We start from the raw sequence: 26,470 nt of genomic DNA, 5'->3' as shown, positions 1-26,470 counted from the left end.
TCAATCAAATTCTCATACAAATCCACATAAATTTATATACTAGTTTTATTTTCTTCAAAAAAACAAAAAAAAGGGGCGTTGACGTCTAAAAATGTTTTTGGCATTCTTTCTTCTGTTCTTAAGAACGAGCCAAAAAGGCTAAAGAACGCATAAAAGGATGTTTTTATCAAAGAACAGAAACGGAAGTGATAAAATTGGTTCAAATTGAAGCCTTAGAACAAGTTTATCAAACACCAACTTATTTTTCAACTAAAAAAAAAAAAAAACACACTAACATATTCTATTTAGTGTTTTAAAAATATTTTCAGAACGGATTTATCAAACGCCCATTTTCAAGCAAAGAACGGTCTTTTAGCACAGAAACATTATAAAACGGTTTTGCATAAGAACTAGTTTCTCAGAACAGAAACGCCAAACGCATACTAAATGACCCATAATCAAAACTGTTTTACTAGAATAAAACACCCAATCATGTTTATGCTATGAGGTAGTTCACACAGAACGCTTCTACCTCAGTAGCTTCCACTTAGCCCTATTAGGCTCTTAATGCCCACACTTCACTCAGAGTGTCGAGCTTCTGGTGTCCAATAAATTATAAACACATTCTGAACTTGACAGACCACCGTCTTAGAAACCATCTCCCAGACAGACTTCCTTTTGGCCAAACGGAAATTCCTTCTAGCCAAAAGGAATTTCTGTCTGGTCCTCTGTGACTAGACGGACGCTCGTCTAGTCCAGACGAAAATTCCAATTGGTCCACTGTGACCAAATGGAATTTTCGTATAACCAGACATAATGTGATCAAACGGACTTCCGTCTGGTCCTCTATGGACCAAATGGTGTTTGTAACTTGTACAAATTATAGATCCAAAAAAACAAAAAACAAAAAAAACCGTTTTTATCCAAAAATTTCCCAAAAAACACATGAAAAAAATCCAGCAATCATTAAACAAAAAAAATACATTATCATGGATTATCAATTCATGCAGATTTTACAGAAGGAAAATTAACAAAGATCCTCCCACTTGGATCCCAACAAAAATTTAGGAATTTTATCAAACCTTCGATCTCCCATGGGTTTCCATTAAACCTTGGATTTCTATCAAACCCTTGATCCACTAAGAAAAAAAAATTGGGAAGAACAAAGAATGTGGGAAGAACAAAGAATGCCCGGATTTTTTTAAATTGTAGGAACCTTGTTTTCTCTAAAAATAAAATTTAAGATGCCAATGTTGGGTGCAAAGTCATTATATTCTTTATCTATGAGTTCTCAGAAATCTAAAGTGGAGAATAATCAACTAAAAAATAACTCACGATCCATGAATTTCTCCTTATCCTCCCAATATCCATGAATTTTTCTCTTTTTTTTCTCCACGTCTCACAAAATATTGAAATAGTTAGCAAACTTTGGAATTTTCCTAAACTTCTCCCACGGATTCCACTGTCTCACACTCATGAATTTTCTATTAATTTACCTCATTTTTAATGTGACTCCCATTAAAAATAATAATATATTCAAATGGGCCTGAGTCCCACATTGGCCCACTACATTCGCCCCCCCAATGTTCACCAATCTTTCACGGGGAACTTTATGCCAGTGGTTTAATATGAGTTTAGAAAGAAAGTGGAGATAATCCACAACCCAAATGCCATGTGGATGGAAGAAAGTAAAGGGAATGGATTACCCCATGCATGTGGATGGAAGAAAGTAGAGACCACTAATAATGAGAAGAAGATCATTGAAAGCCTTTCCCTTCCTACGTTTCTTGGAGAGCCACCTTTCAGAAATCTCACATATGCGTAATTCGATCACTCCAGAAGTGATGCGACGATTACCTAAATATAACCTTATATTTTTTAACCATCCAAAAGTGAATTTTCAATTTTGCCTTTGGGCATATGATTATTAATAATTAATAAATGCCAACAGGTACGATGTATTACTAAACATGAACTCTTCTTTTTTGTTTTTAGGTCTCTCGAACTTGAGAGGTTATCTTATAAAATTTCATAATTTTTAAGTGAAGAAATAAATAAAATGTCACAGATTCAATGCTCCTATGGTATATGTAATGGTCCTATCAGCCAATGGAAGGTTGGCCGATTGATAATATCTATACTTTTTAGTTATGATGTTATAGGTTTAATCCTTGTAGTGGCATATGTATTATTCCTATTCCTTATATAAAAAATTATATTCTTAACAAACAAAATAATAATAAAATAAAATAAAAATAGTCTCACTACAAGCTTTAGTCATGCACATAATACAGCAGTCAAGATAAAATTTTAGACGGTTGAATCTAAAATTTCGATTTAAATTTCAATCTCCACCGAAGCACCTATAAAGCCACCCATTAGAGAAAGAAAAAAAAAAAAAATCAAATCCGTGTTTCGAAACATTTCGGTTTTTGTTTGTAGCCTTTAGATTCTAGCATATCCCCCGTCCGAGAACTCAACAATGACACCACAAAAGAGGTGGGCCCCACCACTGAAAATGTAAAAAAGAAAAGAAAAAAAAACCCCTCCCATCACCACCCTGGGCCCCCCTTTTTTTTGTGGTGGTAACCCGTCGGGGGAGCATTAAGTCGCAGATCCGGACTCGATAAAAGTCACATATCCGGATCCGGACTCGGACCCACAGTGATCGGCTTATTGCGATCCATAACGGTTCCGCTAACGTCCACGTGTCCACTCATTTTTGGGGGAAATAAATCCAAATTAAAAAATATTTATTCCATCTCACGTAATTTCAACCGCAAATGTCTCCATACTGAGGAAACAAAAAATAAAATAAATCCAACACCGTTTATATGAACCGTCCGATTGCCACGTGTACCCATCTCGGTTACCGCCAAGTTGTGGCAATAAAAAAATATTTTTCTACCGAAAGCTACCAACGCGGAACTGCGGAAGTAGGAACCTTCAGGGATCCATCACCGTCATGTCACAGATCCCGAGCATCAAATGCAAAGTCATGCTTTCCTCCTCCACGCCTAAGCTGACACGTGTCAATCATTTAATTAATATCTTATCTGGTATCGTTTGCTATAAATAGCTGAGCTCCGCTAAAATAAGAACAACCGCCACAAAACCCAAACGGCTATAAGAACCAAAAGAAAAAAAAGGCAAAAGCTAAGAACGAAACCCAAACCCAAAGATCCCCTTTCAAATTCTCTTTCATCTCTCTCTTTCTCTCTTCGACTCCTGAAATCCTGTTCGATCAGACGTTATGGCATCGATGGGCATAACTCACCAGATTGGATCTCTCTCTGGAACACCAATCCAGTCGGAATCCGGTAGCTCCGGCTGCGACACCTCCGGAGCCGTATCAGCTGCGGCGGTTTGGAAGAACCAACCGTCGAACCTCAGTTGCAGGATCAAGAAGCAAGGAGGTGAGAGTGAGTCAATATCGCAGCCTGTGAGTCCTTTGAGTCCGTGCAGATCTCCATCGCCGGTGTTTGGATCGATGAGGTCGGAAATGTCGATGGCGTGCCAGGCGTTTGTGACGGAGCAGGAGATGAGTGAGTTTCAGTACAGAGAAGGAGGAGACATGCAGGTGGTGAAGGATAAGCAGAAAGGGGTGCCGGTTTACGTGATGATGCCGTTAGATAGTGTGACGATGAATAACGGAATTAACCGGAAGAAGGCCATGAATGCGAGTATGCAGGCGCTAAAAAGCGCCGGGGTGGAAGGGGTGATGATGGATGTGTGGTGGGGCTTGGTGGAGAGAGATGCGCCTGGGTCCTACAACTGGGGTGGTTACACCGAGTTGCTTGAGATGGCTAAGAAGCACGGCCTCAAGGTTCAGGCCGTTATGTCATTCCATCAGTGCGGTGGCAACGTTGGTGACTCTGTCTCGTGCGTATCTTAGCTCTCACCCATCTTATCCTGCACCTTTTCCTTTTTTAATTTTTTCAGAAAATTTTATTTTTTGGTTTAATACTTTTCTGCCTCGAAAATGAAAATCGTCCCCACGAATCACGGCTTCACGAAGTCACGGGCGGGCCAGGGGGAGGCCAGACCCTCGTGCGGGTTGTCGTGGCATTCTCCCAAACCCACGGTGGGTCTGACACAGGCCTGTCCGTGATACACGGCCATGCCCGTGAGTGATCGTGCCTGGGTCCGTACCCGTACCCGTACCCGTGCCAGTGGGATCCGGGAACCGTACCTTCGACTACAACACAACCTGTATGTATTTTCATGATGTCTTCGTATCGGGTTTTGTGGTTGTAAAGCTGTTCCCGAATGCGGAGATGATCCCGCCATGTGGTTTCTAGGATCAAAGTTTAAAATGTATCGGATGAATGGGAGTGATTTTAAGAGATGTGCTCCCAAACATGTTTTCTAAGTATCATATCGGTATACTCTATCTTATTGTGCTGTACTTTAAGCCTTGCATAAGATTACTAAAATGCCTTTGTTCTTATTTGTAATGACACTGGGGTGTTGGGGTGTTTCAGGATACCGCTACCGAAGTGGGCGGTGGAGGAGATAAACAATGATCAGGATCTGGCGTACACCGATCAATGGGGGAGGAGAAACTACGAGTATCTCTCGCTTGGTTGCGACACCCTTCCGGTACTCAAAGGCCGTACGCCCATCGAATGCTACTCCGATTTCATGCGTTCTTTCAGGGATAACTTCAAACACCTCATCGGCGACACCATTGTCGTAAGTTTCCTATTTCTTTCTTGCACGAATTGAAAGTGGGTTAAGCCAGATTTGTTTCTAATCAACCTTCATGAAGTTAAGAAGCTCATAAGCAACTCTAATTTGTTTATGTTTTCAGGAGATCCAAGTTGGGATGGGCCCAGCTGGGGAGCTTCGATATCCATCATACCCAGAGCAGAACGGGACATGGAAATTCCCTGGAATTGGTGCTTTCCAATGCTTCGACAAGGTATAATGCTTCTGGGTTCTGGAGAATCTGGCTTCCAGTTTAGTTTTTTGAATTCTTGAGAGGGTTCTTACATGGTTTTGTTATGTATGGCAGTACATGACTAGTAGCTTGAAAGCTGCTGCTGAAGCTGCTGGGAAACCAGAATGGGGTGTCTGCGGTCCTACAGATGCAGGCCATTACAATAATTGGCCAGAGGATACGCAGTTCTTCCGCAAAGAAGGAGGAGGTTGGAACAGCCCCTATGGAGAGTTCTTCTTAACTTGGTATTCCGAGATGCTTTTGGAACATGGAGAGAGGATTCTCTCATCAGCCGATTCTTTGTTCAAAGACACAGGAGTCAAAATATCTGTAAAGGTTGCAGGTATCCATTGGCACTACGGATCCAGGTCTCATGCACCGGAGCTCACAGCAGGGTACTACAACACCCGATTCAGAGACGGCTACAAACCCATCGCGAAAATGCTGGCACGCCACGGCGCAATCTTCAACTTCACCTGCATTGAGATGCGCGACCATGAGCAGCCCCAAGAAGCTCAGTGTATGCCACAAGAGCTAGTTACGCAAGTTGCTTTGGCCACTAGAGAATCCCAAGTGCCTCTCGCAGGAGAAAACGCATTGCCACGTTACGATGATTACGCGCACGAGCAGATACTCCAAGCCTCGGCTCTGAATCTGGGCGGAGAAGATGGAGGCAACAGGGGTAAAGAGCAAGAGATGTGTGCTTTCACGTATTTGAGAATGAATCCACAGCTGTTTCAGGAAGATAACTGGAGGAGATTTGTTGGGTTTGTGAAGAAGATGAGAGAAGGAAGGAATGGGAAACGATGTAGGGAGGATATGGAGAGGGAAGCGGAGCATTTCGTCAATGTCACACAGACATTAGTGCAAGAGGCCGTGCATGCTCTGAGTCACTAGTTTCCATGAAAATTAACATAGAACTGTCTTCTTTTTCACCTTTTTGGGTTTTAAATTTCACCAAGATATGATTGGATATTGTTGTGCATACATATTATAGTACAGCTTATCTCTTCTCCTTGTAGGGGAACTTGTATTTTACTTGCAGCTTTCTCTGCAATTGAGAGGAATTGAAATTTCATTTTACATAGAATAACTCTAAATTAAGCTAAGAATAAACAGATCAAGATTAAGTATAGGAGGAGGATAGGAATTTTCCCTTAAAACAAATATAACCTCCTTGAATTTGCTTCTGTTTATTGAACTCTCTGATGGTTTTCTGGATCTACTCAATTGGGGTTGACAGCCCCGCGTAGCATCAAGCTTCTAACAGATTTTTCATTCTTTGATTGAGCCATAATAGAAATTCTTCAGAACTGTTTTATTTGGAGTCATTCGATTATCCAAGTTTTCTTAAAAATTCGTTAATTTTATTGTGGATAAGATGAATATTTGAAGTCGGGGAGTTGAAATCGAAAGTTCTAGAATATCAATTAAACAAGATTTTTGGTGTTTCTAAAATGTTAGACTCAGCAGCACCTATGGATCCCAACGGCCCATTACTAAAAGGAGTAGGGAGAATTTTTTTAATAGCTACATTATGTTGCCCAAAGAAAGAGATGGGCCAAAAGAATCAACCTCATTACAGTGCAAAAGCCTATTGACATTACAACCTGTAGACTTATTTTGAAAAGAACAAGGAAATACAACTGGAAATAACGTTGAAGAGAGCCAATTTTCAGCTGGTAAACAAGCAGATGAGTGTACCATTCCTTCATATGGAAATTGATCTTCGACAAACACAACATGTCTTGATATGTAGAGCTTGCCTTAACACCAAATCAAAACAGTAATATCCTTTGTAAGCTATTGGATACCCAAGAAAAATACATGGTGTAGACCTTTGATGTAACTTAGTGGAGCATAAGGCCTTAACCAGGGATAGCACAAACAACCAAATGCTTTTAGAAAATTGTACTCTGGAACAGTCTCAAACAATGTTTCTAAAGGAGAACAATGACTTAAAACATCAAGAGGCATCCGATTTAAAAGAAACACAGCAGTTTGAACAGCAACAGTCCAAAAAATTTGTGGGAGATGAGCTTGAAAAAGAAAAGCAAATCCTAACTCAAGAATATGTCGATGCTTTCTCTCGACAACCCCATTTTGGGACGGTGTGTAGGGACAAGAGATACGATGTGCTATACCAATATCAACAAGAAACTTATACAATTTAGTATATTCATACCCCCCCCCCCCCCATTTGTTTGTAAAGTACAAATGCGATTAGAAAAGTGATTCTCCACAAGCTTTTGAAACTTAGTAAAGACAGCATACAAATCTGATTTTTGTTTCATAGGAAACAACCAATTATATTTCGTATACTCATCAACAAAAACAACATAGTAACGAAAGTGATCATAAGAAACAAAAGGAGCTGGCCCCCACAAGTCACTATGCAAGACATCCAAGGGTCGTCTACTAACTGAAGAAGACAAAACAAAGGTTGTCTATGACTTTTTGAACAATGACAGGCATTACAATTTGTCAAGGACCCAGAGTTACCTAAACCCAGTTTTCTTAAAACTTGAATAGTCTTAGCAGAGGCAGGATGCCCAAGTCGCCTATGCCAAATAGAAGCAGCAAAAACAGTAGTTGAAGAACTAACAGACTTAGTTGTATGAGAATCAACAACACTTGAAAAAGAAACAACAACAACAAGATTCTTGAGAGCATGCAAAGAGGTAGTAGAACACTGCTTAGGAGAGAATTGAACAGCATACAATCCATTAAAAATCTATCTTCGTAACAACACCCTGTGAGTCTAATCCTTAATCACAAAACAATCTGAGTAAAACACAAAATAAACTCCATTGTCTTCAGAAAATTTATAGACAGAGAGTAGATTAGATCTTATTGTAGGAACACACAGAACCCCAGTTAACTGAAATTCATGACCAGAACACTAAACCATTAATCTGCCAACATGAGAAATATGCATAGATGTTCCATTGCCTACAACAACATGTTGAGAACCAAAATAAGGTTCTTGAATTGCCAAATGTGCTAAATCTGCAATGATATGACAATTAACTCCAGAGTCTAGGATCCAAAAAGAACGATCAAAAGATCCAAAAGAAGAAGTCAAGACTGAAGAGCAAACAATATTACCAATATAAGCATGATTAAAATGTTGAGGACATTGAGAGCAAACATGACCATCTACTTTGCATAATTAACAGATAATCCGAGGTTCATTCAGAAACTGAGATGCAGAACTAGAACTTGAAGCAGAATTGAAACCACTATTCTCAGAAGCATAACAAGAATTATATCCATTATTTTGAAAACGACCAGAGAAACCAGAATTATATCCATTACGACCAAAATACCTTCGATTCCAAGGTTGACCATACTTGCCTCCAGCCCTACCTCTTGAAGAATCTGGAACAAAACGATGAGAAACAACACCTCGATTAGTAGAATTTCGCACATCCACATTTGCAGACAAAATAGGCAAAGCATTTTCTTTTGCATAAAAACTCGCAAAAGCCTGTATAGGACTCTCTTGAGAGATAAGAAGGCCTTGTAAATCCTCGAAAGAAACATGATCTGCACGAACAAGCACCGAAGTGCCAAAATCCCTGAAATCTTCTCCTAAACCCTGCACAGTAATAAGAACAAGATCCTTATCAGACACTGGAGAGTTAGCAGCAGCCAACATATCAGAGATCAAAAGGATTCAAAGAATATAATCAGAAATTGTGGAATTGCCTTTCTGAAGACGAAACAACTGATTCTTGAGTTCAAGAATCTGAGTCCTTGAACTAGAAGCAAAGACTTTATTTAACTTTTCCCATGCTTCAAGAGATGTTCGAGCCGAAACGATGTGAGGAAGTACACGTTCAAACACTGAGGCAACAAGCCAACTGAGGATCAGTTGGTCTTGCTCCTCAATTGGTCTTGCTGTTCCCAGAGAACAGCCGCTGAAAGTTCAGAGGCAAGATCAAACGATGAACTCGACATAGGACGCAAACAAGAACCATCAAGATAGCCAAAGAGATCATATCCACGCAATAACGGGATGAATTGAGCCTTCCCCAACAAGAAATTGGAAGAATTCAATTTAATCGGCAACGCAGCAGCAACGTTCTCCGAGATTAATGGCGATGACGCTGGAGGAACAAAGGAGAAATCCGCAGAAGCCATAACCAGGAACTGTTTTAGGGCAAATACCAGAAATGACTAATTGATACCATGTTAAGAGGTAAAATGTATGTATTTCATATGGTATACAAGTAGGTATTTATAGAGTACAAAAGATGTATATAAAGATTCTAAACTGACGGTGTATCCATAACAGTTTCTAGCACAGGAAAGACACTAGTTGGTTTCACTGGCACCAAAAAGATGAACCAATATACTCAAATGGAAGACAACCCTCCCCCTCCCCAACACAAAAAGATGTTAAAAACAAGAAAAAGAAGCATTACCAAATATATGCACACCAAATAACTAAGTTAACTCCACTTGATGGCTTAGAGAGGATTCCCCTAGTGCTATGTGTTCTTTCTCATCATCAACCCAATCATAAGGAAGGGGACCCAAAAGTCAAGGGGAGGGGAAGAGGGAGAGGAGAGGGGAATGTGTAGAGGGACGGAGGCTCAAACTTGAGACCTACTTGGTTTTACTGCTCCTATATATGGGAGGCTTTACAACTGTGGTAGGAGCTCGTGCACGTTCTTCCGCTGTTTCAGAATAGATGCTTCTTTAACCACCACCCTCCAACAACAAAAAAAGATAAATAAATTAAATGATTCAAGTTGATTAGGTGGCAAAGCATGGAAGAAGCTTTAATCCTGCAAAACCATGCTAACATTGCGTTATTTTTTGTGGAAAACCTGCTTTAGTGGACTTGCATCTATAGTTAACCTTGCTTAGCATCAAACCCTAATCAACCTTCTTTGCCTTCGATATGGGTGAGGATGATGAAACCACATATCATATTTAATCTAGTTGTCGCTTCTCACAGGCAGTTTGGTTTAGATACCCCCTTAGCTTGTACACCCTCTAGCCACCAATCCTCAAATCGATTCTTCATATGAAGCCTGAAAATTTCCCTCTTCAATACTAAGGTAGAAACAACATATTTGGATCTATCCAAAAAAAAAATATTTATGTAAAAAAAAAAAACACAGTAATGGGCTTACTACTGTTGGTTGCCAAAAATTACCGATCGTAACCCGGTCCAATAACATGCTTGGGATTAAAACTAGTTCTATGTTGGTGTCAGTTAATGATGCCTTGAGAAGCTAGCCGATTGGGCTAGAGGTGAATTTGGTTCAACATATTTGAATGAGGTTGGGAAGATATGGTGGTTGTTAGTTATTTGGAAGTTGTGGTGGTTTGCAAGAGGTTATGGCAGTTTTCTTCCTTTCAAATGTAAATTGTAAAGGAAGTTATGGTACCATGTAACTACTTTTGTCTCTATTTAAAAAGCATTGAAGGAGATGTAAGAAGAACACAACAGATCTCAAATCAGCACTGTGCTTTGATTTTTATCCTATTTTGTTTTTTGTTTTTTGTTTTTTGTTTTTTGTTTTTTGTTTTTTTTGTTTTTTTTTTTTGTTTTGTTTTTTTTTTTTTTTAAGTTTTAGTTTAATTTTGTCCTTCATCCTTTTGGATGATGGAAACTTGTAGTTTTGGTGCATCTTTGGCCTAAGTTTCAAGGAGCATTTGTTGTCTTTTAGCCATGTTTCATAAGACAATCATCATCACAATCAAGTTGCAGGCCCAATAGTTCATGATGATCAAGACCATGGATACTACAACAAACTCAGTCAGTCTGGCATGCAGATTTCGGTCAGCACAGGCTTCACAAGAATGGGGTACAATGTATGTAAGAAGGACAAAATCTCAATCAACATGACAACATTACACTTTCATCTTTTATCTATTTAACTAGAAAAATATCACATGCAAATGCACGTGGTTTAGTGTTATTTTCTTTGGGTTGTGATATTTATGTTGGCTCGAATGTGAGCGTATGTTATTTGACGTTGTTGGTGTTTACCGAAACACTTCATATTTAGACATTACAAAGTGTAACAAACTTTAAATATTCAACTGTTTACAGAAACAACTGCATATTGAAGTTAAGAATAACAATACATATAGAAGAACACAAGCTATACTTGTTTGATTAATTCCTTATTAAGTCCATATGGAAGCTTGTAATTCACTTTAGGTAGCATAGGTTGTTGTAAATATGTTTAAAACTTATTTTATATAAATATCTGTTTTAATTATGTCTTTTATCCATGGTTTTATTTAGTCCCACATCGAGTTGATAGGATCTGATTATATGGTTTATATATAGTAAGGGCCCATGTATTAATAATTTGTGCGACACAAACCGAGCGAATGCATGTGGCAGGATCATCCCGTCTCATAATATATTATTATATTTTAATGTGGAGCCTACATAAATTAGGTAAATCAATAGATTATTCATGGAGATATAGATATTCCAATATGACTTGGTAATACCAATATTTTGTGAGACGTTGGGGGGACTTGGGGATTTGAGAGATATATGGGCTTTGAGAAATTCATGGCGGAGTTAGTTTTTAATTAGAAGGCCCATTTTGTCATGGGCCCTATTTTGGAAAGTCCGCTACTGGGTGATTACGTGGAGATGCCATTAGAGAGGCACTCTCCTGTAAGGAGGTCAACTGGATAGATACCTTCTTGAAGTGAGTTGAGCTGAAAAGTACCCTCACAAAGAGAGGTGATCTTACCCTTTCACCCACAGCCTTTGGAGCTCTATATAAACCCATTTCCGAGTTCATTCTAAGTACTGAATTACCTCCTCCTCAAGATGGTCCAGAATTTTTTTCCCCCTTGGTGCACAAGAAGATCTTTGTCCTGTGAGATGATTTTTTGCTGCTTGATCAACTTTATTGGTGAATAATACACTGCTCATCATTAATTGTCCACGTGTAATGCTACACTTGAGGGGGAGAATGGTACCTTATTATATATCTACTCAAGATGTACTGATGGATATTATTTGTGAAGATCTTTGTCCTCAACTTATGACATTCTACAACAATATCATTACCTATCATTACCTATCTTTACCTATATTGCTCTTTTACCTACCTACTTGATCTATAGTAACCCATACTACCTTATCTACTTTGTCTGCAGTAATCTATACTGTCTTTTACCTTACCTACTTAGTCCGCAATAACCCATATTGTTTTTTACCCTACCTACTTGGTCCGCAGTAACCCATACTGTCTTTTACCTACTTACTTGGTCCGTAGTAACCCATACTACCTTACCCATTGGTTCACAGTAACCTATAATGTCTTTTACCTACCTACTTGGTCCACAGTAATCAATATTGCCTTTTACCTACCCATACTTTACCTATTACTTGCCTTCTTGCGAAGCATTTATATGGACATTGGAGTTGCAATTTTGAAGATTTAGCGTGGACATGTCTCCCTACTACGGGCATTATGTGGATAGTGCCTTTTTCCTACCTACAACTTGGCTTCTTGCGAAGCATTTATTTGGACTTTGGAGTTACAATTTTGAACATTTAGTGTGGATATTTCTCCTTACTACCGGCATTATATGGATAGTGTCTTTGATCTTGCTATACTTATGGACTTTGTTCGTCTTCAACATCGTCGATTGTTCTTATTATTGGATGGTTCTATTGACAATGAAGAATTAAAGTTTTTTTAAAGTCGGTGTTGATTATCTCCTTGGTGAAGTTTTCTCAGTGTTTATCGACATCTGCCATTGCTACACGATTCAAGATTGGTGCTACTTTTCAAGTTTATTCTTATTGTGCAAGCTGAAGTTTTCTTTGTGTACACTCCAGCTTGAGGGGGAGCGTTGAAGTATATGTAAATTTGGGTTTACTGTTCACGTGAACAGTATTATGCTATTGTTTTTATTATATTTCCTATTTCTAATGTGGGGGTCTTGCTACATAAGTTTTGGGAGTATTTAGAAAGTATAGTTTCTATTTTGGTGGTAGTTTCTATTTTCAGAACTTTCTATTTTAGGAATTAGGAAGTTACTAAAGCTGTAATATTTTGTTTCCTTTTTCTAGAGGACAATTACTTATCTCTCAAGTTGTATTAGATTCATTAGAAGCTATAAATAAAAGTGCTCTGTGATTCTAGACTCTTAAGCAAGAATCACAAGCCTCTTCTACTAGTTCTTCATCTCTCTTCTCTTCTTCTTCTTCTCTCTTTTATTTGTTCAAGTTCAGCTGCTGTTTTGATTATTTAATGCTTGTTTTCTAACAAATTTTTATTAAGGATGTGTGGAAAGAGTATGTTGGTTAGCCTTTAAACAACATGGAGAGATAATATAAATTCATGGTGAAAGAGGGGAGACTTGGGAAGGCTACATTCCACAATACGTCCCCTTGTAAGTTCTTATCTTCCAATTTTTAACCCCTATCTATTTGAAGTTTTCTTGTATTCTCTACATTTGGGTGTTACATAGTTTCCCTATCCTCAACATTAAAAGTTCCAAGTTGTTTATTTCTTTTTTGAAATTTCAATTCCACATGTATTCCCCCCATTCATTGCCAATGTAAATAATGAAAGTTGCAGTGGTATTAACTGGAGTCCGGACACATGTGGTTTACATTTTAAGTTTGAAACTAACCAACCTTGACTGCTTTTAATGTATCTTATTGTGTCTCTAACTTATATATTGTCTGCAATTGAAGAGAGGTAGAAGCCGGTTTGATGGAGTATAAACCAGACATTATCATTAGTGTTCATCCTCTCATGCAACATATATATTCCTATGTGGGTACTTAAATGGCAAGGCCTTCAGAAGACAGTGGTATTCATTACAATCATTACAGACTTTAATACCTATCATTGCACTTTGTGAGTAACAGGGTTTCTAGAATTCCATGTTGGTTGCCTATTCACCTAAGGTACCTAGATTTTAAAGATGAATTTCTTATCTCATACATGTTTCATTACATTGTGGACCAAATGCTATTGTCCCTCAAAGGAGGTAGCCAATAGCGCTTTGCTAAATGGTCTAGACTCCTCTCAAACTTCCATTTTAACTTGCATCTGTTTTTCGTTGTCCCTGGAGTGATCATATTAAATATGTAGCTTTTCACTCGTCAACTCCAATGGGTTTCTGTTTGGAGGGTCTTCATCTTCTCAAAAAAGAAGTTCAAAATGGAAGGTGGTTCTTTTGTATGCTTATCATCATAAGATGGTTCATCTGGGTAGGTCGAAGTAAAATTGTTTTCAAACAACAACAAATGAATCCAGCTACTGCTACTGAGACTGTCAAATTTTGGTTGTCGTGTACTCAATCTAATGCCTTTGCATCTGTTACAGATCTTTCATTCTCTCAATCATCACTTAGTTGCTCTAATGAAATGGATTTGCTCAGAATTAAATGGTCTACTACTGATAGTGTTGTTCTTTGGCTTGCAGGATTTCCTATACATTGATTGAATTTTGAGTCTTGTTAATAGGGTTTTAGGCTTTATGTAGATAGTACTTCTGAATGGATGCTAAAACTTATGGGCTTTGCTAAGAGTCGTGTATGTGATGTTTTAACTTAATATATGGCGCTTTTATGTTTCTTATCGGGGGCAAAAAAAAGTGTCACTGGATGCCCCAGGCCCCAGACTTTGTGAAAAGTTTTCCTAGGTAAAGTGGTATCACATCAATGATACAAGCACCACTATATGTTCATGTTGATAGGTGAGATTCAAGATAACAAGGTAGAACAATAAAATTTGGAAGAAAAGAAAAATCATATTGTTATTATATTATAATATAAATACAGAAATACAAGAAGGAAACAGAGTATTAGTTTTAACACAAAAAGAGAAAGAAAAAAAAAAGTTTTCCAATTATTAATAGCATAAGCAGTAGAGACACTTAACAGAAATTCACCACTTTGAAGTTGAGCATTAGTTTTCATACTCAAAGAGCAACAATATTTAACTGTTAAATGGAAAAGGACTTAATAGCAACTGGATTTTACAATAATAGTTAATGGGTTGGAAAATTACCAATAAACCCACATAATTGTGGATATTATGTAGGGGGCATTCCTTGAGAATCCAAGTTCCATCTAAAGATAGTAATTGAGCCAATGATATGCCTACCCATATCAACTATAGGATTTCGGTTTATGCACTGCCAAATCTAAAATAAACTGAATTGAAAGTACCCAGCAATTTGTAACCAATGAACTTAAACATTGCATAAATTTGGAAAATGATATGAAATGGATAATACCATAGATAACTGGACAGGTAAAGGAATCAAGGTTTTGCGAAATAGATGTGCCAGTGCAAAGGACAAACCCCAAATATTTAGTGCCTCTTCACTTATGAAAAGTGCACAACCAGCAGCCATGAGCAACCAAAAGTAGATCCACCTACGAGTTAACATTTGTTAGTGTCAATTTGACAGAGGAAGTCAATAATTGGATAATAAAGAAATCCTACCAAAAATGGAGAATAAATGAAATTTCCTCATCAATAAAGTTAATGAAATGGAAGAAGAAATACTTCAGATTTAGTAAAGTAATGTCATCTCAAATGATAAGACAAACAATGGTGGGCAGAGAATGAATTACCACATACTCCCGTACGTATTCAGGTAGCACAATTCTCTGCCCAAAAACTTTGAAATTGAAGCCAACAGAGGTTGATGCATTGTCGATAAAAGGAGGAGTCTTAGGTGATGGTCCCAGCATCAGCCATTTGAAGCCATTAGACATTACAGTGATTGTTGCAGCAATGCGCAGAGTAATTGCTAACTTTGCCATGAATGAACTCTCTGGACTAATCGACCATATATTCACTCGCGTATGCTTGGGCGTTAACCCTAGTTTATGTGCCTTCACCTAGCAATGCAAAGGCAACCATGACGGTAATTGCATCCCCATCAGTCTTCCCTTGCATCAGGCCCATCACTTCAATGGTTCCATCTGATCGAGCATGATCAACCATCGTCGATAATGCTGAGAGGATAATTTTTGAGCCTTTTGAAGCAGTGGGGATCATTTGCTCATGGCTTATGTTGCTGGAAGTTAGCCTCTCCGGCCTCATCAGATAAGTAAATAGCGTGAAAATCCACAGACAGACTTTCCATTTTACTGTGGTTCCAAGCTCCCATGTCAGTAGGGCCATTGTTACAAAAGAAGAACACAGAGAATCTGCCAGCGGCAGGAGTGATGAGAGAAGATGTTTGCACTTCTTTTAACAACCAGAAAAGAGGGGATTCAAGCTACAAAATGTCCTGCTAATTTCAGAACTCTAGTTTCGACATTTGAGAATGGGAGAGAGATCGGTAGAGGTTGCTGGGTTTAGACGATGCCTCTGCAAAACGCATCAAAACCCGCCGTTTTGATTTCGATCTATTGAGTTGTGAGTTTTAGATTAAATGACAAATCCGGAGGGGGGCTCAAGCAGTGAGCGCTACCTGAGGGTGCGTTGTTTCCCAGGGTTGAGAGTGTCGTATTGTTCTCAAGATATGTCCGTTGGATTTTGAAAGGGGTCTGTACCTAAAAAAAAGGAATTGGAACATGTATATTTAAGGGGTATTTTGATCAAGCAACCAGAATACATACCACGACTGTTTAAAAAAAGGAACAGGTACATGTCGATTTAAAGGGTATTTTGGTCAATCAAGGTATCTGACTGTTAGAAGAAGGTATGATTTTTAAGGGGTGCAGTCGTTTGATTCCGGATTTTTCAAGAAGGTTGATGTCTATTTAGGAAGGTTATTTTGGTCTAAGAAAATACGTGCCACAAGTGTTGGAGGTTTTCCTTTTATACAGTAGTATGATAGTATGATAGTATGATAAGTAGGAGTAGTTCTTCTTCTTCCTTAGTCATAGCAGTAGGATGGTACAGGTTCGCTATTGAACGAACCTCATAAGTTTAGTCGTCTTCTCCCAAAAGGCATCGAAGTCCACGATAGGACCAGATAGAGAGAATCCATATAGCGTGGTTTGTCAAATCCCCTTGGGTCAATTGCAGACCTTAGCACATCAGCGCATCCACCAAAATTTGTGCTAACAAATACTCTCATCTGTTAACTCCTCGGGATGCTTAAAATGAACTTTCTTTCTTTTTTTTTTTGGTCTATAAAATCCCACTGAAATGATTCAAGTTTGAGTACTTCTTTCTATTAGGTATAAAGATTGTATGTATTAAGAAGTGAATAGAAGACAAACATACATCAGGACACTTAGTCCACACTGATGACTATAAAACAGAAATAAGAAGTCAAAACTAACAAAATATGAACTTAGGCTGTCTAGCTTCATCTATCCCTTTCCATTTCAAGAATAATCATCTCAAGTGAGTCCACCAGAGGAGTAGCTAGACACATTTATTTAGTCCTCAGTGTTAGAGAACCCATGAGAATCCCATATGTACTCAACAGAAACAAGCCTACAAGAGGCCCACATACTCAACAACAACAACAAGCCTTCAGAAGAGTGAGTGAAGAGTTATACCTCAACTAAAACACCTCAGTTTGACCGTTCAAATCTAGTGATCCTAATTATAAGCAATTCAAATTTGAAAGTCAAAATTAGAGTTGTAACAATATGCCACACTTTTGAGCATGTCTATAAAAGAACATGAACAAATCAAATTCAATCAATAAGAAAGATGAGCTGCAGTTACAGCCATGGACATGGGTTGAATATTCAACCAAATCATGTTAAATCTATCTCTTTCTTTTCATTTTATGCTTGTTTTACTTGTGATGCGGATCAATTATGCTTTTGGATCCGACTGAGCTTCCTCTCATATCCGGGACGATGGGTCCTGCAAAAAAGGTTAGATGCGGGCCGGCTTGTGTGCCGGGCAGCCGCCTCCGATGATGAAGTCAGATAACGAAGAGCGAGAGGTCTCGTGCAAAAGCTACACAAGAATAGACTCAGTGTGTATTGGATTGCTTACCAAGGAGATGCGTCCCCTTTCTTATAGTGATTAACTTACCTTACGTGTATTTGGTAATTTCCGTCTGACAGGAACCGTCGAATCCCTTAGGATTATGCCCTTCCGTTATTGGTTCCAGCGAGGTAGCCGTTTGAGTTGACTTTCTCGAAAAAGAGTGATTGCCTTATTTGTGTAGCGTGATGTACGTATTAACCAACAGGGTCGGTCATATCCCGATTGGATGTGGAGCCCCATTCGGGTGTAGCCTGCTGACACAAGAACTGGTGGAATGACCAGTTCAGGTCAATTCATAAGACCGGGTAAAACCCGATCAATCTGATAATATACAGACTTCGGGTTATACCCGTTTGGTGCTCATCTTTCCGTATCATAAGCCCCCTATCCCAATCGTTGCTTGCGATGTTCGGGATAACTAGGAGGTTGGAGCAAACTGTGCCTGATCCCGAGCACCACTCTGCATAACCCGGGAAAATGTAGTTCTTAATTGATACTCGTTGCTTATCCCGGTTTATGGGAAGATCCTTCTTAAGCTCTATTTGGTTTCCTCGGGAGATTCCAGGAGTATCCTTTAATGGATGCATTAAATGTCTGCAATGAAGTGACCAGCCGTTTTCTGTAACGGCTGTCCTCAAGGACCTCGCCCAACCTGGGAGCGACACGTCAGACGGCTAGGCGTAGGCTCATAATGAGAGCTTCGGGGGAGGCGAACCGTCTCCACTTTGTAACCGTTGATCATCAAGGGTCGTAACCGTCTGATTGAAGAGTGTAACGCCTCTTCCGGCAATATAAATAAGGACCTTCCCTTTCATTTTCTTTCTACTGTTTTCTTTGCTCTCGACTAAGAAATGCTCCCGACTGACTTCCGAAGTTTCTCAAGCCTTCCTTGCCTTTAAGCAGTAAGTTTCTTCTTTCTTATGGCCCCGAGGAAATATAAGGCCCCGAAGAGGCCAAAAGTGAGCTTGAGAGGGTTTAGGTATCAGAATAAAGTTCCTGTTCCCATCTACCGTGAAAGGCGTCGTCGGGCTGAAGGTTATACTAGTGAGGGTGATAGCGATCAGACCAAAAAGTATAACCTGACCGGGGATCGTCTGAAAGAATTCCACGAACAATCTTCTGACGAGGAGAAATCTAAGTCCTGCAGCTGTTCCACTCAGGACGATGATCCTCGGCTCCTTATTGAAATCCAGGAGATGTTCCGTAAGGATAAGGAAAAAAGGGAGATTCAGGTCCCGAATGCACCCCCGTGCACGATGAAGTAGAAAATGAGGTAGAGGCCGAAGTAGAGGCCGAAGTAGAAGCTATTCCCAGTGTTGAGTCTCGGGAAGGTCCTGTTCATAGTTCAAATTCAAATCCTGCCCCTGCTTCTGATTCCGCTACTCCTTCCGCCCAGAGCGCCTTGAGACCTGAGTCTACTGCCACTTCCCGGGATCCCCCGCTTCATCTTCCCAAGCTTACCTTCGGACAGATGTCCCGTCTACATCCCGAGTGTCTAGATCAAAAGCTCCGCCCCGTCCACCTTTTCAATGTCCCAGCGGTTTCCGAGGGGCCATTCCCCGTAAGCCCGATCGTAAAAAGCTTGATTCTGCCGCCTTGGAGTTGCTCCATTCAGAGCCCCTAAGTTCTTGGCACATTGACTTTGTCCAGAATTCCTCGGGACCAGAATTTTACCTCTGCTCCCTGTTTCCCGAAGATCTGGATAGATTTTTGTTTAGTTTCGGTATACCTGAGGGATATCAGGTTATTATCCCGACTGATAGCCAAAGGGTGAACAGTCCTCTCGAGGGATTTTATCCCTTGTATTATAATGCCTTCATCGGGGGGCTACGTCTCCCGTTACATTACATTTTTGTTGATTTTTTGGATCATTATGGGCTCAGCCCATCTAACTTGAGCCTGAATAGCTGGCAAATCATGATCGGGTTTGTCATCTTCTGGCATAACGTGGGAGTTTTCCCGACCTTTTCCATGTTTCATCAATTCTACTCTCTGCATCCGCACTCCCAGCGTGGCTGGTTTTTTCTTTCAAAAAGGATTTCTTCGTCTTTCCAATGAAGCTTTATCCTGAAAGACTCCCTCCCGTCCACCACTAAAAAATGGAGGGAGTTCTTCCTTTTCTTTAAACCTCCTATTCCCGAACCTTTCATAACTCAATTTCAAGAAGTGTCTAAGGAAGACATTGAGATGTTAAATAGTCCCGTCGATCTGGATCCCGACGAAGAAAGATGGGTCGGGGTCATTAACCAGGTGGACGATGACGAGTTTGCAGTCCATGGTTATTCCATGGAATATGAACCTGTACTTCAGAGATGGGGATTTTCCCCGGGTAAGCGTTTATTTTTATTGATTTTCCCGAGTTCATTCTATGCTGACCTGATTATATATTGTTTGTTTTGCAGTGAGTCATAACATCTCTGAGGATGATTTGATGGCAATGGCCCTCGGGAAGATGGACGAGGCCAAAAGAAGGAAACATGTGTCCACCACCAAGCCTTCATCCTTGGGAGTTCTGAAAACAAAAACTCCCGCAAAATCCTCTTCAGCCCTTGCATCAACAAAGGTTGCTGCCTCGAAGGGCTAGACTTCTGCAGCCGTCGTAACAGTCGGGACTGAGAAGAGTCCCAGAAAGAAAATCCCTTCCTCGGGATCCGAGAAACGGAAAGTTGACGGGACTCTTCCTCCTCCTAAGAGAGTTCGTATCGACGAATCAGCCCGGGAGGTGGCGCCTTCTTCAACTGGCGATCCCAGTTTTAACACGATCTTCACTGACTCAGGATATGCGGAGACATGGCTGAACGAGGCCACGAATGATGCCGATCAGATGTATCTGAGAACCTTCCCGAACAGGGAGTTTTTCAAAGAAGTACACATATTTTCCGAGTCTCTTCGGAGAGCCCGGGATCAAGCCAAGCAATTGGCGCTGGCCGAACAGCTCCACGGGGAGTCAAACGTTCGGGCCCGGACTGCCATTACTGAGAAGGAAGAGACAGAGAAGAAACTGAAAGAGGCTGAAGAGAAAGCAGCCAAGTTGAAAAAGGAGAAGGATGTTCTTTCCAAAAGCAAAAATAAATATAAAGGGAAAGTGAATGACCTCGAGGAGAAGGTCGGGAAGGTCACTGAAGACCTGAGGGCGTCTGAGGCCCTCTTGGTGGCAGAGAAGAATGAAAACGCCCAACTGAGGGATAAGTTGAAGGAGCTTGAGACCTCGGGAGCTGAAACCTCAAGACGAGGTGTGCTAGAGGACTACTTTCAGACTCAAGAATTTAAGAATCTCTGTTTGGCCATTGCTACTCCCGCCTTCAAAAGAGGCATGCGCATTGCTTTCAAAAAGGCTCTAGAGCAGACAGATCTTCCTCGTCCTTTAGAGTTAGAGAAGCTCCTGAACCCTCAGATTTATGATGAGCTCAATCGCCCCCTACCTGAGGGTCTCCCCGAGCTTGAATTCTTCCCTTTTCCCGATGCATTGGATTATATTGAACCTCTTCCCCAACCTTCTCCCGAGGAAGAAGTAGGAGAGGAAGAAGGTGATGAAGATGAGGAAGCAAATGCTCTGGGAGAGGCTAGCAACTTACTAGATGATAATTTGGAGAGAACTCTTGTGGAAGGAGAGGGTCAAGGTTCCCCAGCTGTCACTGCAAGCATGCAGGAGTCTCTTGAAGGGGTGGTCGAGGCAGCCACCGGAAAGGATCTTCCCGACATTCCATCTGTAAAGATTGACTAATGATTCTCAAGACTTGCTATCTTTTGATTTTGTCTCTTTTTCTCCTGATCTCAAATTTTGTAATCTTTTTATAAATGAATCAAATATTCTGCCTTCATTTTCCGTTGCATTCTCCTTAAAGTCTAGAATAAATGAAGGGTCACATGGAAGTGACCCGAATGACTAGTATCTTTTTAAGAAAAGACGTAAGTCCTTAAAAAATGAGTAATTAATCATACGGGAGTGATCCGAATGACTGGTATCTTTTAAGAAAAGATGTAAGTCCTTAAAAAAGGAATAATTAATCAAACGGGAGTGACCTGAATGACTTGTATCTTTTAAGAAAAGATGTAAGTCCTTTAAAAAGGAGTAATTAGCCAATCGGGTGTGACCCGGGTGACTGGTATCTTTTAAGAAAAGATATAAGTCCTTAAAAAGGAGTAATTAGCCAATCGGGTGTGACCCGGGTGACTGGTATCTTTTAAGAAAAGATATATGTCCTTAAAAAAGGAGTAATTAATCAAACGGGAGTGACCCGAATGACTGGTATCTTTTAAGAAAAGATGTAAGTTCTTTAAAAAAGAGTAATTAATCAATCGGGTGTGACCCAAGTGACTTGTATCTTTTAAGAAAAGATGTAAATCCTTCAAAAAGGCATTATGTAAACGGGATGGACCCGAATTTAAAAAGGGCAAATGTAAACAGGATGAACCCGAATTCATTATATCTTCTCAAAAGATATGGCCTTGTAAGAGACGTAGGCATAAACGGGACAGACCCAATTCCGATAAGGGTTATTGGTAGAACTTTCTTAAATTGGTGGAATTCCATGAACGATCGATTGGTTTTCCACTCTCCACATCTTTCAGTCAGTATGACCTCGGCCTTGTTTCTTTTTCTACCAGATAAGGTCCTTCCCACGTAGGAGTTAACTTTCCTTGATTTCTCGGATCTGAAGCCCCAGTACGTCTCAAAACCAGATCTCCCGATCTGTACCTTCGGCTTTTGACCCGAGAGTTGTAGTGTTGTGCTGCTCTCCTTTGATACAACAGATTCTTTTGTTGTGCTTTTGTTCGGACTTCTTGCAAAAGATCTAGGTTCTCCCTCAGGCCCTGGTCATTGTGGCCTTCATCAAATACATTATATCGCAATGACCCGGCCAACACTTCTACAGGGGCTAAGGCTTCAGTCCCATAGGCTAAACAAAAAGGAGTTTCGCCAGTCGGGGTTCGTACCGTAGTTCTGTATGACCAGAGGACACTCGGGAGTTCCTCGACCCACATTGCCCGATTATCCTCCAACCTTTTCTTGATCCCATCCAGAAGTGTCCTGTTGGTGACCTCTACCTGCCCATTGCTCTGGGGGTAGGCTACCGAGGCGAATCGATGTTCTATATGGTATCTCATACAGAAGGTCCTGAATCCTGCACCTTCAAATTGTTTGCCATTGTCTGTCACCAGGATCCGAGGTATCCCGAATCTATATATTATCTTTTCTTCAAAAAACTTTTCCATCTGTTTCTCTGTGACGGAAGATAATGGTTCAGCCTTGACCCATTTTGTGAAGTAATCTATTGCAACCACCATATACTCCCGATTCTTTGGAGCTTTCGGTAGTTTCCCGACAAGGTCCATTCCCCACATCGCAAATGGCGTCGGGTTTGAGACAGACATCATGGGGACTGCTAGCAACTTCGGGACGTTTGCGTGTTTCTGGCATCGTTCGCATTTACGGACATACTCAATCGCGTCCTTTTGCACTGTAGGCCAATAGATGCCCGACCGTAATACCTTTTGTGCCAACGCCTTCCCGCCCATATGTGCACCACAGATGCCCTCGTGGATCTCAACTAGGGCATAACTTGCCCGGGATGGTCCAACACATCTCAAGAGGGGATTTGTGAACGACCTCCTATACAGCTGGTCGTCAACCATGGTGAATTGGGCTGCCTGATTCCGGACTCTTTTTGCTTCCTTGGGATCAGTCAGGAGAATATCGTCCCGAATATATGTTATGAGGGGTGTAGTCCAGTCTGGTTCCTCATTGATTTCAAAGGTTTCTGCCTCCTGGATGCTCGGGCTGCTTAGTTCTTCAATGTAAACTGCCGAGTCCAGGTTTTTGTAGTTTGGCCTAGACAATCGGGAGAGTTCGTCCGCGTTTTCATTTTCTTTTCTGGGTATTTGTCGATATGTTACCCGATCAAAGAAAGCTTGTAACTGTCCAACCTTGACCAAGTACCTAGCCATTCTTTCATCCTTTGCTTCATATTCTCCCTTGATTTGATTGACAATTAGTTGAGAATCACTTCTTACTTCTAATTCCCGAACTCTGAGGGCTCGGGCCACTCGTAAGCCTTCTATGACAGCTTCGTATTCTGCTTCATTGTTCGAGGCTGGGAATTTGAACCTTATAGCATAGTTAATGGTGAAGTTCTCGGGACTACAGAGGGTCAGACCTGCTCCCGATCCAGAAATATTGCTCGAACCATCAACGTGCAGAATCCACAAGTCGGATACTCCAGCCGTTGGTATTTGGTCGTTCCCTTGTGGTAGAGTGCTTTCGACAACAAAGTCGGCTAGCACCTGAGCTTTTATGGCCGTCCTTGGTCTGAACTCGATCTGGTACTCGCTAAGCTCCACGGACCACCCAACCATCCTTCCTGCCACATCAGGCCTTTGAAGTATTTTCTTTAGTGGAAAATTAGTCGGGACCACTATCGGATGTGATTGAAAGTAGGGCCTTAGTTTTCGTGATGCCACCAAAAGCGCCAACGCCTGCTTATCTACGTCCGGGTACCGTGTCTCAGCATCTATAAGCACATGGCTCACATAGTAGACCGGGTTCTGAACTATATCTCCTGACAGCATTGCGACGCCGTGGTGAAATTGCAAGGTAAACCGTAAGAGTTTCCCCGGTTAGGGGCCGTGCTAAGACAAGCGGTGTCCCAAGATACGCTATAAGTTGATCAAATGCCCGTTGGCATTCTTGTGTCCAAGAGATTATTCCCGAGCTTGATGTAGTTTTCAAAGCTTTGAAGAAAGTATTGCACTTTTCTCCTGCTCGGGATATGAACCGATTTAAAGCGGCCACCCTCCCGGTCAAACACTGGATTTCTTTTATAGTCCCGGGTGATGCCATCTCGATCAGTGCTCTGATCTTCTCTGGGTTAGCCTCGATTCCTCTTCGGAAAACCATAAACCCGAGGAACTTTCCCGAGGAAACCCCAAAAGCACATTTTTCAGGGTTCAGGCGCATTTGGTACGTTCTAAGCACATCGAACGTTTCCTCCAAGTTAGTCAAATGTTTTGCCCGAACCAAACTCTTCACGAGCATGTCATCTACGTAAACCTCCATATTCCGCCCGATCTGTCGTTGGAAAATTTTATTGACAGCTCTCTGATAAGTCGCCCCTGCATTTTTCAACCTGAAAGGCATCACTCGGTAATAATAACTTTCCCGATCGGTCATAAATGAAGTATGTTTCTCATCCTCCCGACTCATCAGAATCTGGTTATATCCCGAGTAAGCATCCATGAAACTAAGGACTTCATGGCCAGCAGTGGCATCGATCGAAGATCAATCCTTGGGAGGGGGTAACAATCTTTGGGCGGGCTTTGTTCAAATCGTGTAGTTAGTACACATTCTCCATTTCCCGTTCGCCTTCTTGACCATAACTACATTGGCCAGCCAGGTTGGGCATTCAATTGGTTTTATAAAACCCGATCTTTCCAATTTTTCCACCTCGACCCTGATTGTTTCATGTTTTTCTATAGCAAAATTCCTTCGTCTTTGGATGACCGGGTAGCATCCTTCGTATCGAGTTTGTGCTCGCTACCCGCCTGTCTATCCCGGGCATGTCATTTGCCGACCATGCAAAGATATTTGCATTATCGCACAAGAACCGAGTAAGCTCTTTCTTGAAATCCTCTGGTTGCTTAGAGCCGATAAACGTCCCTCGGTCAGGAAGAGATTGACTCAGCTGTATCCTTTCCAACTTTTCTACGGGCTCTGCCCGCTGCATGCTTTCCTCATCGCGATCGTCCCGAACCTCGACGTTCATGGCAGTTCCCGTGTTCTCTGGCTTACGTTTTTCCTTCAAGTAATTTGTATAGCATTGGCGGGAAGCCGATTGATCTGAACAACACTCCGACTCCAGCCGGTTGGGAACTTTAACTTCTATGCCTAGGAGATACGACGCTTCAAGCGCATCGTGTCGGGTCGTCCCAAAATGACATTGTATGCCGAGCTCCTTTCGACCATGAAATTTACCCGAACCAAGGTATCTCGGGGTGACTTCCCAACTTTGAGATCCAAGTGGATCGTTCCTTCCGCCACTGCGGAAGATCCTGCGAAACCATACAATGGTGTTGATGAAAGGGTCAACAAATCATCGGCCAATTCAACCTTTTGAAAGGCGTGACGAGATTAGGTCAACGGATGACCCTGATCCACCAAAATTCGGTGAACCTCCGATTGGCTATTTTGACTTTTATGATGATCGCATCATCATGTGGCGATATAACACCATCTAGGTCCGCATCCGTAAAAGTTATTGGTTGGGGCATGTTGGACTGTCTTTTTTAGGCAGGTGTACCGCCCCGAAGAGCCTGTTTCGCCTTCCCGATTGATTCTACCGTCGGACCCCCATGATTACGTACACGGGCGTTCTTCGATCCACCTTTTCCTTCCCCTTATCGCCCTTTTGTGACTTCTTTCGGACTAGAGGATCGACCTCTCTTTTTTGACGCGGGTGAGTGTGCTCGGTTCTTTCCCGATTGCTTTACATACTGACCCAGCTTTCCTTGTTGAATCAGTTTCTCTATTTCAAACTTCAGATTCCGACAGCCATCCGTGTGGTGGCCGTAATCTTGGTGGAATCGACAGTATTTTGTCATATCCCGATCCTCTAGAGGTG

At 41.0% G+C, this 26,470-nt stretch overlaps 1 protein-coding gene across 1 annotated transcript; it reads left to right on the top strand.

Moving 5' to 3' along the window:
• The first annotated feature begins 3,065 nt into the window (after positions 1-3,065).
• On the top strand, positions 3,066-6,026 carry LOC149022747 (beta-amylase 1, chloroplastic-like). The gene is made up of 4 exons (XM_089150692.1): positions 3,066-3,861; positions 4,464-4,674; positions 4,793-4,903; positions 4,997-6,026. The coding sequence occupies exons 1-4, from the start codon at positions 3,233-3,235 to the stop codon at positions 5,816-5,818; spliced, it is 1,773 nt and encodes a 590-aa protein (XP_089006818.1). The 5' UTR covers positions 3,066-3,232; the 3' UTR covers positions 5,819-6,026.
• The last annotated feature ends 20,444 nt before the right edge of the window (positions 6,027-26,470 follow it).

This window comes from Hakea prostrata, chromosome 3 (genome assembly GCF_041222555.1).
Source record: "Hakea prostrata isolate BN-2017 chromosome 3, UWA_Hpros_2, whole genome shotgun sequence".
Classification (NCBI taxonomy): Eukaryota; Viridiplantae; Streptophyta; class Magnoliopsida; order Proteales; family Proteaceae; genus Hakea; species Hakea prostrata.
This window is presented reverse-complemented; position numbering and strand designations above follow the sequence as displayed.

What these genes read in the sequence shown, in the direction of transcription:
- LOC149022747 (XM_089150692.1), top strand. Translation starts at nt 3,233, where the DNA reads ATGGCATCGATGGGCATAACTCACCAGATTGGATCTCTCTCTGGAACA. An exon ending in AACGTTGGTGACTCTGTCTC is followed by an intron (nt 3,862 to 4,463) that starts GTGCGTATCTTA and finishes GGGGTGTTTCAG; the next exon opens with GATACCGCTACCGAAGTGGG. An exon ending in TCATCGGCGACACCATTGTC is followed by an intron (nt 4,675 to 4,792) that starts GTAAGTTTCCTA and finishes TTATGTTTTCAG; the next exon opens with GAGATCCAAGTTGGGATGGG.